The sequence below is a fragment of the Mustelus asterias genome, chromosome 8, assembly GCF_964213995.1.
Source record: "Mustelus asterias chromosome 8, sMusAst1.hap1.1, whole genome shotgun sequence".
Taxonomy (NCBI): domain Eukaryota; kingdom Metazoa; phylum Chordata; class Chondrichthyes; order Carcharhiniformes; family Triakidae; genus Mustelus; species Mustelus asterias.
The window spans coordinates 35,201,766-35,215,859 of NC_135808.1; the positions used below are offsets into that span (position 1 = coordinate 35,201,766).

General features: G+C 44.6%; 4 protein-coding genes across 4 annotated transcripts in view; 1 reads left to right on the forward strand and 3 right to left on the reverse strand.

Annotated features, from left to right (window-relative positions):
- Positions 1–7,060, forward strand: part of LOC144497055 (uncharacterized) — a 48,247-nt gene extending 41,187 nt beyond the window's left edge. The window contains exon 4 of the mRNA XM_078217788.1: positions 4,143–7,060. Coding sequence (XP_078073914.1) covers positions 4,143–4,844 — 702 coding nt within the window. The 3' untranslated portion in view covers positions 4,845–7,060. The remainder of the gene's footprint in view (positions 1–4,142) is intronic.
- LOC144497048 (uncharacterized) overlaps positions 1–14,094 on the reverse strand; it is a 388,053-nt gene that overhangs the window by 252,571 nt on the left and 121,388 nt on the right. The window lies entirely within an intron of this gene.
- LOC144497015 (uncharacterized) overlaps positions 1–14,094 on the reverse strand; it is a 507,438-nt gene that overhangs the window by 113,190 nt on the left and 380,154 nt on the right. The gene's annotated exons all lie outside the window — the stretch shown is intronic.
- LOC144497025 (uncharacterized) overlaps positions 1–14,094 on the reverse strand; it is a 335,427-nt gene that overhangs the window by 95,054 nt on the left and 226,279 nt on the right. The window lies entirely within an intron of this gene.

Genomic DNA, 14,094 nt, shown 5'->3' on the forward strand with positions numbered 1-14,094 from the left:
CATTGCATAATATCCACACTATTGGTCAGGCAGTCTGACTATCCTGTGGGGAATCAGGTGTGGAAATGCCCCTTATGCTGTGTGAGAAGATCCAGCTGAGAGACCTGTTTACTCGGTGCTTTGTGCTGAGCTGTTTGATTGGAGCTGTGTGTTGGATATTGAGTGTGTTTATTGGAAGCATTTCCCTTCTGATTTACAGGCTGAGTTGTGTTGATGGGTCATTGCTGAATATGAGAAGGTGAGGTGTAATTATCTGGGAGGCGCTGTGACATATTTATTGAAATGTCTTTTAATGCCTCCATTAAAGATTTTACCTGAAGGTCTCGGCCTTTTCCAAAAGCCTGAGCTTGGATTTGATAGTTTTGCCCAGTGCTGTGTCTGATAATTGAATTTGGGATGTGCAGTCTGAGTGAGTGCAGTGTATCTAATTTCCCAGGATAAACCAGAACCCTTCATTCAGCTACACTGAAGCAGTATTTTCTTTACCTTCCAGCACTTCTTGCCCTGTGTGTTTTCTTCAAATAATTTGGGAAAGCAAGGGGAGAAATTTCAAAATCTCCATTGAATTACATTTTTTCTGAGTGTTTTTATTTTATACGCATACTTGAAGGATAAAACTTGTTTTTCCCAGCACAACACAAGTTTTTGGGGAATTGGTAGCCCATTTTAAATGTTGCCCTCATGGTGCCTGGTAAGATGGGGCCTGGGTGGAGGAAAGAAAGTATCCATGTTGTCTGCTCCTGGTCACTGTCCAGTGTCCTTGCTGAAAATAGGTGTGTGACAATCAAGTGAGGAAAAAGAAAGGACTTCTATCTTGTCCCCACACAGGAGTAGCAGACCGGCACTTACTGTGGAACAGTCTCTAACTGGGAGGTGGCAATCACTGGACCAGTAAGACAATGGATCTAGACTAATTCTTTGGCAACCTGGGTTCAAATAACCGCACAGCAGTTCGTAGAATTTAAGTTCAATTAATATTGTATATTTAAAAGCTAGTGTCAGTAATAGTGGCCATGAAACCATTGTTGATTGTCATTGAAAGCCCATCTGGTTCGTTAATGCCCTTTTAGTGAGGAAATCTGCTGCCTGTACCTGGTCTGGCCTCCATGTGACTTCAGATCCACAGCAATGTTGCTAACTCTTAAATGCCTTCAAAATGGCCTAGCAAGCTACTCGGTTATATCCAACAATGACAGAGCCACAAAGCAATGAAACCAGATGGAGCACTTGGCATCAACCTAGGTACTGGAAACAATAATGGCAAACCCAGCTCTGTTGACTCAGCAAAGTCCCCCTTACTAAGATCTGAGAACTTGTGCCAAAATTGGGAGAGCTGTCCAACAAAGAAATCAAGCAACAACTTAACATAATCAAACACAAGGAATCTTCCCCTGCAGACAATGTCCCACAGACCGTCTTCATCCTTATTACATACGTCCTGTCCCACCAGCAGGAACAGTGGTATACTCTAGGAGTCCTCAACATTGACTCTGAACTTATTAAGTTTCATGGCATCAAATAAATCATGGGTAAGGAAACTTGCTGGCTACAGCCTGCTGCAATGACCATTCTTGCCCCCCTCCCCCACTTCACCCACACCTCTCAGCTTATCCATAAAATCCGTAGAATCCCTACAGTGCAGGAAGACATTCAGCCCATTGAGTTTGCACTGACTCTCTGAAAGGGCATCTTACCTGGGTCCACCCGCCTGCCCTATCCCCATTACCCCACACATTTACAATGGCTACTCCACCAAACCCACACATTTATTTGGACACAAAGGGGAAATTTGGCAAGGCCAATCCATCTGGCCTGCACATGTTTGGACTTTTTTTTTAAGTTTAAAATTTATTTATTAGTATCACAAATAGGCTTACATTTACACTGTAATGAAGTTGCTGTGAAAATCCCCTAGTCGTCACACTCTGGCGTCTGTTCGGGTACACTGAGGGAGAATTTAGCATGGCTAATGCACCTAATCTGCATGTTTTTCGGACTGTAGGAGGAAACCGGAGCACCCGGAGGAAAAAAACACAGAAACGGGGAGAATGTGCAAACTCCACGCAGTCATCCAAGGTTGGAATTGAACCCAGGTCCCTGGTGCTGTGAGGCAGCCGTGCTAACCACTGTGCCACTGTGAACATCAATTGACCTATTGAAGGATGCACTGATGATAAGGGCATAGAATGTACTCTAGGTTGGGGCTTCAATGTCCATCAGCAAGAGGGGGTTTGGTAGCACCATTGCTGACCGAGCTGGCTGAGTCCCAAAGGACTCATGGTGAATGGAAGGGGTGAATATTTAAGGAGCTGAGGGAGTGCCAATCAAGCAGCTCTCTCTGTCCTGGATGCTGTAAAGCTTCTTGACTGGTGTTTGAGCTGTATTCATCCAGGCATAGGGAGAGAATTCTATCACAAGGCTTGTGGATGGTGGACAGATTTTGGAGAGTCAGGAGGCAAGCTACTCTCTACAGAATTCCCAGCCTCTGGCGAGTTCTTGTAGCTGCAGTATTTATCTGGCGAGTCCAGTTCAGTTTCTGGTCAATGGTAAGCACAAGGATGTTGATAGTTGGGAATTTTCAGCAATCCCACCACCAACAAATCAGATCAAAGTCTTGCCACATCCACTGTGAATGGTGGATGGCAATTAAACAACTAACTACAGAAGGAGGAGGCTCCATAAATATCCCCATTCTCAATGATGGAGGAGCCCAGCACATCAGCGCGAAATCATTTGCAAATATCTGGAGCCAGAAGTGCCGAGTGGATGATCCTTCTTGACCTCCTCCAGAGATCCCTAACATCACAGATGCCAGTCTTCAGTTAATTTGATTCACACCCATGATATCAAGAAATGGCTGAAGGCACTGGACACTGCAAAGACTGTGAACTCTGACAAAATTCCAGTAATAGAACTGAAGATGTGTGCTGCAGAAATGTTTTCCAAAATTTCAGTTTTGAGTTGTTGAATCTGTTTGAAATCTATCCCGTTTAGCACAGGATGGGGAGTATCTTCAGTGTAAAAATAGGAATTTGTTTCCACAAAGACTGTATAGTGATTACTACCAGTACTGAAGTGGACAATGCATTTGCGACAGGTAAATTGGTGAGGACGAGGTCATATACGTTTTTCCCTCCTGTTGGTTCCCCCGTCACCTACACACTGGTAGCAGTGTGTGTTTTGTGTACAAGATGCACTACAGGAACTCACCAAGGCTATTTCTACAGCGCTCTCCAAACCCGCAACCTTTACCATCTAGAAGGGCAGGCACAGCAGATGCTTTCCAACACCATCACCTGGAAGTTCCCCTCCATGTCACTCCCCTTCCTGACTTGGAACTACAACCGGTGCTCCCTCACTGTCGCTGGGCCAAAATCCATAAAACTTATTCCCTAACACCACTTTGAGTGTAGCAACACCTCATGGACTGCACCATTTCCAAAATACAGCTTACCATCACCTTCTCGAGGGCAATTGGGGATGGGCAATAAATGGGTTTAGATTCAGATACGTCCTCATCCTGTGGAAATACAAATAAACAAAATGAGGAGTCAATCCCTTCAGCAACGGAGGAGAGGACGTTGGAGGAAATCATGTTTCCTTTTCTTGTTTTACAGAAGAATTGCACTGTGCCACACCAGAGAATACAGAGAGGATAGATCTTGACCATCACCCAAGGAACAACAGTACAACTGTGGGAACACATCCAGTTCCTTCACAGCATTGCTCAACACAGAGAAGATTAGGCAGTGAAACCATCATCGGGAAATAGGTCGGGTCAGGGGAGCGTTGACATATCATCAGACTTGAAACTGGCCAGTGGTGTGGAACCTTCCATCAGAACCAACCTTTCCGAAGGTTCGGCTGTGGGTTATTGGTCAGGGTGAGGCTGGGAAGAAGCGTGAATGGGCTCTAAGTGTAGTGAGATCTTCAATTGTTAATTGAGCTTCATGAATCACTGACTCATTCCTACAGGTGAGAGGCTGTTCAAGTGTCAGGTGTGTTCCACAGGCTCATAAGATGTCATAGCACAGAAAGTGCATCACTTGTTCTACCTGCAACACAAGGACAACTACATGGAAGATAAACCATTCAAGTGTGAGGTGTGTGATCGAGCTTTCGCACATCCATCAACATTTGAGAATCATCAACGCAGTCATACTGGGGAGAAGCCATTCGAATGTGCAGTGTGTAATAAGGGCTTTTCACAGTTGTCAGGCCTGGTGAATCACCGACGAATTCACACTGGGGAGAAGCCGTTCAAGTGTGACATGTGCAACAAATCCTTCTCTCAATCATCAGCCATTGACGTCCACCGACGCAGTCACACTGGGGAGAAACCATTCGCGTGTGAGGTGTGTGAGAATTCATTCCCGTCATCATCAACTCTCCGTAGACATCAACGCATTCACACTGGGGAGAAACCATTCACGTGTGAGGTGTGTGACAAATCATTCTCACGGTCATCAACTCTCCTCAGACACCAACGCATTCATACAGGGGAGAAACCATTCACGTGCGAGGTGTGTGACAAATCATTCTCATCACATTCAGATCTCCACAAACATGAACGCATTCACACAGGAGAGAAACCATTCAAGTGTGAGACATGCTACAAATCATTCTCGCAGTCAGCACATCTCCGGCAGCATCAGAGGATTCACACAGGGGATAAACCATTCACGTGTGAGTTGTGCAATGAAACATTCTCAGCTTCATCGACATTCTGCAAACACCAACGCATTCACACAGGAGAGAAACCTTTCAGATGTGAGGTGTGTAACAAATCATTCTCGATGTCATCCAACCTCCTTCGCCATCAGAGGCTACACACAGTGGAGTAACCATTTAAATGTGAGATTTGTGATAACACATCTGTGATGCCGTCAACTCTCTTGGTACATCAGAGATATGCAGGAAAAATACTCTTTAGGTGCAATGTTCATGTTACAGTTGTCACCAAGTCCTCTGATTTTCTAATCCACCAGTGGATTCTCACTGGTGAGAAATTAGTCAGATGCGAATTCTGTAATAAGTTTTCATGTAATTGTTGAACCCACATGGGACTCCCTAACCAAGTTCCTGTCAATTTGTTAGATTCAGAGTGTGAATCTTCACACAAGCTCACTGCAAAGGATGTTCAGTGTTATTGGGGCACAGAACAAGAAGCAGCTTTCACTCACATCAAACAACTAGTGATGACAACGCCAGTGCTGAGGTACTATGATGTCGATGATGAAGTCATCCTGCAGTGAGATGCCAGTGAAACAGGACTTGGAGCAATCCTCATGCAGCCAAGACAACCAGTTGTGTTTGTGTCCAGAGCATTAACACAAACTAATCAATGGCACCATGTACAAGGGACTGTGGTTATTATCCCTAAAGAGATGAGAAAGGAAATGCTGAAGCAGATCCACATAAAACATCAAGGAATCAAGACTACTGGCCTATGAGGTGTGTGAAAATCATTATTGGAGATATTAGAACTCCACAGACATCAATGCATCTTCTGGTGGCCAAACATGAGCAATGAGATTAAAGACCATATCAACCAGTGCAGTGCTTGCAATGAACATCAAACTAAGCAAGAGAAAGAGCTGCTCATGACTTATGACATCCCAGAAAGACGCTGGATAAAGATTGGAGTAGACCTCTTCACTTTCACTGGAATTGATTATCTTGTCACAGATACTGGGAGTTAGAGCAGCTGATGTCAATGATGACTAGTGAAATTGTAGAACACCTGGAAGCATACTTCAGTCATCATGACATTCTTGACATTATGACAAGTGACAGTGGGCCTCAATTCATGAGTGAAGAATTCAGGCACTTGACAAGTGATTGGGAAATTCAGCACCATGCATCATCTCCACACTATGCCCAGTCAAATGGAAAGACTGAGGCAGTAGTGAAAATTGTCAAAAATATCATCAAAAAATCAACTAGATCCAGCACAGATGTGTACAAGGTGAAGTGGAGAAACACAGCTACTGAAGACATAGGAAGTTTTCAAGTCCAAATATCTGCACCCAGACCACTCATTCAACAGCTAAAATTACTGAGGCCAGAAGTAGTAACAGGAGTGAGTAATGAGACCAAAGTGAAACGACAGAAAGACAAATTTCACTTTGTCAAAGCTGCCATGTCATTGCAAGAGCTTTAAAGATTATGTCTGCAATGTGTAGGGAGTGGGGAAATTGGAACAGACTAGAAAGAACAAACAGTTTGTTATTGGTGTGATGATTTTCTTTATGGAGTATGACTGTGGACTGATGTGTAAATGACAGTGCATGGATTTTGTTTTTCTTTTCATGACTTGGAAAGTGACACTGTGACTCGCAGGTTAGGGCAGTGAGTTGGGGAGTGATTTCTTCACACTCATTGGCAAATCTCATTGCTGGTTTGTCACACACCTCCTGATTTCACTCCCCTCGCCTGACACTGTGTCCCTTTCCAGGATTTGGAGGCAACAACATGTACCAGGATTTTGGGAAGGAAAGGGAGGTTGGAGATGGCACGAAAGTTTGCAAGGTCGGGGAGGTCAAGGGTTCAGAGAGGGAATGTAAGAGGAGAGGGATGGAAGTAGAGAGAGAAGGAGACTGAGAAGAAGTGGAGTGATTGGGTGGAAAAGGAGGCCTCAGGGTGAGAGAGCGAGACAGAGAGAGGATCTGACAAACAAACAGCAGTGCTCACTTTCACAATTACAGTTTATTTATGTATGTGATTTCCCAATTCTGTTTGTATTAAGAACCCTTTATTTTTTCTTCTAAATCTCTCCTCCTGGGCCTGGATTTCCAGTTCACAACAAATAGTAAAAAACGTAAATCCTTTCCAGTGGCTTTCTTCCTCTTTAATATTTGTTTAATAAATTGTGAATGACATTTAGAGATGTCTGGGGTAGTGGGTGAAGGAATGTTGTGGGAGAATTCCAGTTTTTATTGTTCCCCTTGGGTTTTTCTGTAACTGTTTCTGTTATTGGAGTCTCTGTCTGTAGACAAGCTTTATTGACTGTCGTTGTTTGTGAGTTTTCTTATTTAAATAAAAAGTTTTTCTTTATTCATTCGTGGGACATGAGCATCACTGGCTGGCCAGCATTTACTATGATGTGGAGATGCCGGCATTGGACTAGGGTAAACAAAGTAAGAAGTCTCACAACACCAGGTTAAAGTCCAACAGGTTTAGTTGGTAGCACGAGCCACAAGCTTTCAGAGCGCTGCCCCTTCATCATCCTTCCCTAAAGGACATTTGATGTGCAGAAAATGTTGGGAGTCCGATTCCAGTCAATTCAGGCCCTGAGTTTAATTCAATATCAGCCACCAGCCACTGGATGAAGACGATGGGGGTGGTGGGTGAATCTGAATGAAGGAATGCATTTTAATGCACTGGTCTATGACTTCCCTCTTGCGGTTTCCATTCTGTGTCAAACTTCCTCGTTGCTTATAGTGAGACTAAATTCAAGTGAAGTCACCCCACAGCACAATCTCCCATGCAGAGCTCAAATAAGGATCATGACACATGGATGTTGATCTCGAAGTTTAATTGGTGTTTCATTGCTACTGCTTTAAATCGCTGCAGTCCCTAATGGCACACTCACAGTGCCATTAGGAAGAGAGTTCCAGGATTTTGATCGAGCGACGGTGAAGGAACGGTGATATATTTCCAAGTCAAGATGGTGAGTGGCTTGGAGGGGCACTTGCAGGTGGTGGTGTTCCCATGCGTCTGCTGCCCTTGTCTTTCTAGATGGTCATGGGTTTGGAAGATCCTGCCAAAGGAGCCTTGGTGAGTTGCTGTAGTGCATCTTGTCAATGGTGCACCCTACTGCTACCGTGCAATGGTGGTGGAAGAAGTGAATGTTTAAGGTGTTGGAGGGAGTGTTGATCAAACGGGCTGCTTTACGCAGTGGTTACTCTCGTATTAAGAGGCTAACATTCAATCTGAAAATCCCAGTGCTCTAGTTACAAATTGAGTAATATTTGGCAACCTAACACAGATGGAGCTGAAATCCATTGAGTTTACCCAAGCTGATGTGACTACATCAGTAAAGTAATTCTTGCAGTGATCATGCTGGAAATGTGGGTGGGATGGCGGGGCCCATCACTTCAGAATGTTTTCTATCATGTACAGAGACACTGGGGAATCTCCAAAGAGGATGAGAATATGAAATAATCCTGATGCATGTCACATTGGAAGGATTTGTTTCCCGTGTGAGTTATGGAGCAGCAGATGGTAAGTGCTAGGCTGCCGAAATCCCAAAAGGAAACTTAGAACAAGCTGCTACAATGGTTTGCAATTTGTATATTATGAGGAGTTATCTGAAGTCAAGATAAGTAAATTCCAGACCACATGATGATTTTAAATTTGAATTTAAACATTTAAAGACACAAGAAAACCTTTAGGCAGTTAACCATAATTTACAAACAATTCCAAAAAGATGTTGGATGAAATAAACTCACCACCGCCCCACACCTCCTCAACTCCTTTTATGGCAGCTGTCCTTATAGAGTTTCTAATCTATAAAGCTCCAGTAACATTACCACACAATGTCCTATTGCTCGAAGGGAAATCTCACATTGACTCTGCTCTCTGAGGATGTGGCAAAACTGGTGTTCATAGGTCTGATTTCAACACACACACACACTGCCTTCTTCAAGATCTCACAGTCACCCCACAACAGCCTTCAGTCTCAATTTCAATATGTTTTTCCCTCTGACTTTACATTATTGTTTTGACAATTGTTTATAAGTTTCTCAGAATCAATCTTTCTTTATTACTTATTAGCTGCTCTCTGCAGAAGTAAACCTACAATTTTCTCTCACAAATTTACAATCTCTCAGTTGTATATGTTTCCTTTGAAATCTAACAGCCTACTTTAAAATCACTCACTCGTGAATTCCTGGTCAAGCTGCTTCCCTGGTCCCCTGTTCGTTACCATGACAACTCTTCGTAGTTCTTATATCAATGTTTTGACCTTTGCAGTCCAATTGTCTCCTGTCTAATTAAACCAGTCACACCCACAAGCTTGTTTCTCAGAATATGACCGTAGTATGGCAAAAAAATTGAGAATTATCAATTTCCTCACACATAGCTACTTTGATGTTCCAGGATGTCAGACAAGTGTTTGAAAGCTGAACGCTCTCTCCTGTGTGGGTTCACTGATATTCCACCAAGTCTGACGACTGTGTGAAGGCTTTGTTACAAAATTCCCAGTGGGGGCGCTTTCTCCTCCCGTGTGGGTCCTCTGGTGATCCAGGAGGTTTGAGGAGCGTGTGAAAGCTTCATCACACACCTTACATTGGAAGGGTTTCTCTCCTGTGTGGATCCTCTGGTGTTGCAGTAAGCTCGAGGGGTGTGTGAAAGTTTTCTGACAGACCTCACAGCTGAAGAGTTTCTCCCCTGTGTGGATCCTGTGATGGTGAAGGAGACTCGATGACTGGGTGAAAGCCTTGCCACAAATCTTGCACCTGAAGGGTTTCTCCCCTGTGTGGGTCCGCTGGTGGATCAGGAGGGTGGATGAGAGTGTGAAACCTTTAGCACACACCTCACAGTGGAAAGGTTTCTCCCCTGTGTGAGCTCGCTGGTGGACGAGGAGTGTGGATGACTTTACGAAAGCTTTGTCACACACCTCACACTTGAAGGGTTTCTCCCCTGTGTGTGCCCGCTGATGTAGCAGGAGGGTCGAGGAATGTGCAAAGGCTTTGTCACAAATCTGGCAGTTGAACTTCCTGTCCCCTCGGTGAATGCACTGATGCTACAGGAATGTTGATTACTGTGTTGTCACACACCTCACTTCTGAAGGGCCTCTCCCCTATGTGAACACGCTGGTATTGTAAGAGATTGGATAACTTTATTGCAAATATCAACGTGAAGGGTCTCTTCCCCCGTGTGAGTTCTCTGATGGTCCATGAGGGATGATGACTGAGAGAAACTTTTATCTCACACCTTACATTTGAACAATTTCTCCCCTGTGTGAGTGAACTGGTGTTTCAGGAGGTACGATGATTGGACAAAGGTCTTCCCTTACACTTCACAGCTGAATGGCTTCTCTGAGTGGGTGGGTTATGGTTTCACAGGGACTGGTGACTGTGCAGAGACTCCCTCAAATTACCCACAAACGATTTCTCTTCCATGTGGCTGCCTTTGAGCTGCAGGATGCACAATATCCTCACTCGACTGTCGTCACTCTTGTCTATCTATGAGTGAGGAGCTCCAGAAAAGATCCTCATCACATTTCTACTAGTCAGGATTTGTGAATATTGCACAACTGTAATGAATCCTTAAAGCTCTCTTTACATTCAGAGCTGCCCTCACTCCCTCTCTTCATACTGAGAGCCGCCCTCGTGCTCTCTCTCCTCACCCTGAATGACCTTTTGTGGATGTTTCAATCTCCTGTACAACTCCTCCATCTGTTGCACTGACTGATATCCCATAGTCTAACCTATGGAAGTGTTGTTAATGATTGGACACTGGTCAGTTTCATTAATCGTTGATTAAATTCTTACTGAGTGATTGGATCACTGGAACTGGTTTTTCTGGGGAGTTATCCCTTGGCTGATATTAGGATCTCCTCGGTTGACGAGGATCTGTAATCCCTGTTCTCTTTAATTCAGGACAATTCTTCTGTAAACAATAAAAGAAAATCCACAAGTTATTTTAACTCTTTGAATGTTTTGCCCCCTTACTAGGAGACAGCTTCACAGTGAGGGGCAGTAGGATAGAACCACGCCGTTCCTACTGAATGCCTGCTCACTTTCTAACTTTTTACACAATAAACAACAACAACTTGCCTTTATATGGCACCTTGTCCCAAGGTAATATTAATGCAGATGACCCAAAGCTTGCTCAAAAAGACAGACATTAAGGAAAGTCTTACTGTAGTAATTGAGGAGAGCAGGAGGGCACATCAAGAACATCATCAGGCAGACCTAAAAATGAGATGTCAACCAGGTGAAGCTATAACACTTGCTCGCCAAACAGCACAAGCAGTAGACAGAGCTCAGCGATTCCACAACCAACGGCTCGGATCTAAGCTCTGTAACAATCGCTGGAGGAAGAGACTCCATAAATATCCCTATCCTCAATGATGGAGCAGCCCAGCACATCAGTGCAAAAGATAAGGCTGAAACATTCGCAACAGTCTTCAGCCAGAGGTGCTGAGCAGATGATCCATCTCTGCCTCCTCCAGAGGTCCCGAGCATCACAGGTGCCAGTCTTCAGCTAATTTGATTCATTCCATGTGATATCAAGAAACTGCTGAAGGCACTGGATACTGCAAAGGCTGTTGGCCCTGACAAAATTCCGGTAATAATACTCAAGACCTGTGCTCCAGAACTTGCTGCGCCCCAGCCAAGCTGTTCCAGTACAGTTACAACACTGTCATCTACCCAAGGCTGTAATGAGGTCAGGAGCTGAATGACCCTGGCAGAACCTAAACTGAGCGTCCGTGAGCAGGTTATTGCTGCCGCTTGCTAGCACTTTTGATGGCCCCTTCCATCACTTTACTGATAATCGAGAATAGACTGATGGGCTGGTAATTGGCCGGGTTGGATTTGTGGAAAATGTGGAAAATTTCTCAGCTATGTCCTGTATACAAGAAACAGAACAAATCCAACCCGGCAAATTACCAGCCCATCAGTCTATTCTCGATTATCAGTAAAGTGATGGAAGGGGCCATCAATAGTGCTAGCAAGCGGCAGCAATAACCTGCTCACGGATGCTCAGTTTAGGTTCTGCCAGGGTCTTTCAGCTCCTGACCTCATTACAGCCTTGGTTCAAACATGGACAAAAGAGCTGAATACTAGCGGTGAGGGTGACTGCCATTGGCATCAAGGCAGCATTTGACTGAGTATGGCATCAAGGAACCCTAGCTAACTGGAGTCATTGGGAATCGGGGAAAATCCTCCACTGGTTGGAGTCATACTCGCACAAAGGAAGATGGTTGTGGTGATTAGAGATTAATCACCTCGGCTCCAGGAATTTACTAGGCCCAACCATCTTCAGCTGGTTCATCATTAAGTCAGAAGTGAGGATGTTCACTGATTATCATTCACAACTTCTGAAATACTGAAGCAGTCCATTTTCAAATACAGCAAGACCCAGCCAATATCCAGGCTTGGGCTGCCAAGGGCAAGTAACATTCGTGCCACACAAGTGCCAAGCAATGGCCATCTCCAACAAGGCAGGATCTAACTATCGCCTTTGACATTCATGGCAGTACCATCACTGAATCCCCCACTATCAACAAACTTCCTGGGGGTTACCATTGACCAGAAGCTGAACTAGACTAACCATATAAATATGTGACTACCAGAGCAGGTCAGAGGCTAGGAATCCTGCAGCAAGCAACTCACCTCCTGACTCCCCAATGCCTGTCCACTATCTACAAGGCACAATTCAGGAGTGTGCAGAAGGAGGCCATTCAGCCCATCGTGTCTGCACCAACCCTCAAAAGAGCATTTTACCTAGACCCCGGCAGCACCTGGAAGAAACCCAGGCAGACACGAGGAGAACGTGCAAACTCCACAGACACAGTCACCCAAACCCAGAATCGAACCCGAGTCCCTGGCTGTGAGGCAGCAGTGCTAACCATATGCCTGGATGAGTGCAGATCCAGCAACAAACACTCATGAACACTGGAAAAATCAATCCGCTTCATTGCTACCCCTTCCACAAATGTTCAATCCCTGCTCCAGTGGCAGCTGTGTGTATCATCTACAAGATGCACTGCAGGAACTCTCCAAGGTTGCTTAGGCCACACCTTCCAAACCCACGATCCCTACCATTTGGAAGGGCAAGGGCAGCAGATACTTGGGACCATCACAAACTAGAGGTTCATCTCTAAGTCACTCACCATCTTGATTTGAAAATATATTGCCGTTCCTTCACTGTCACTGGATCAAAATCCAGAATCTCCCCTCTAACAGCATTGTGGGAGTACCTATACCTCAGGGACTACAGCGATTCAAGAAGCAGCTCACCACCACCTTCTCGAGGGGAACTAGGGATGGGCAATAAAAGCTGGTCTAGCCAGCAACACCCATAATTGAAAATATATATTTTAAAAATTTGTTTCTGGACCAAACTTTACTCCACCTCAGATGGACTTGAACCCACAATCCTGGTTTAGGAGGCCAGTGCCTTATCCAATCACCAAACCATCTGGGCTGTACAAGATGGTAAGGTGATTGGAACTTTGCCTCTGTCTCAATGTAATCGCTGCCAAATTTGATGCCATTTTGTGGGCCAGCCCTTTCTTTTCATCAACAACCAGATTGGTTCAATTCCAAACATTCCAGTAATGAACTGACAGGGTCAGGATTTGGTTTCTGCCTGTCAGTAATTAATGCTGGAAAAGTATAGATTGTATGTGAGAAGCAATTGTATTTCCAGAAGTTTCCTTGCTGTCCTGACTTGAACTTTCAGTGATTTCCCAGCGCAGATTCCCGGCCACTTCCTTGAACTCTCATCGTATCAATCACAGAGGAGACCATCTCTGATCACTTCCATGTATTACTCAGCACCCACACCCCCCTCCAACATTCCAGCTGCACCTCCTTCTGTATCTGTCCCTGGAATAAACTATGCTCCAATTTACTAACAATTGCGCTCTCCAAATCCTTTGGGTCTCCATTCACCACAACATTTCTGCAGCTACTGATTTAATCACTTTCAACTTCACCTCCACCTGAGATGTCTGAGTCTCCAATAAAACTATTCCTCTCTCTCACCCTGGCCCTTTGTCTGGGTACAGACATCACATGCACTGCTTTAAGACCAAGAGACGCAGCTTTCAAAGGTTCTTCTGGACACCTGGTTTACCATCCACCTGGTTTACCATCCACCTGGTTTACCATGCCAGTCGACATCCAGAGACAGTTTACACTGAGCTCGATTCTGTATCTAACCCATGCTGTACCTTCTCTGTGAGTGTTTGATGGAACAGTGTCAATGTGAGGAAGTTATTCGAGCCCTATTTTAAATGTGGAGAAGTTATTCCTTCGACTTTCATATCCAAGTGTTTTTTAAATGTGATGAGGGTTTCTGCCTCTATCATCCTTTCAGACAGTGAGTTCCAGGCCCTCACCATTTTCTGGATGA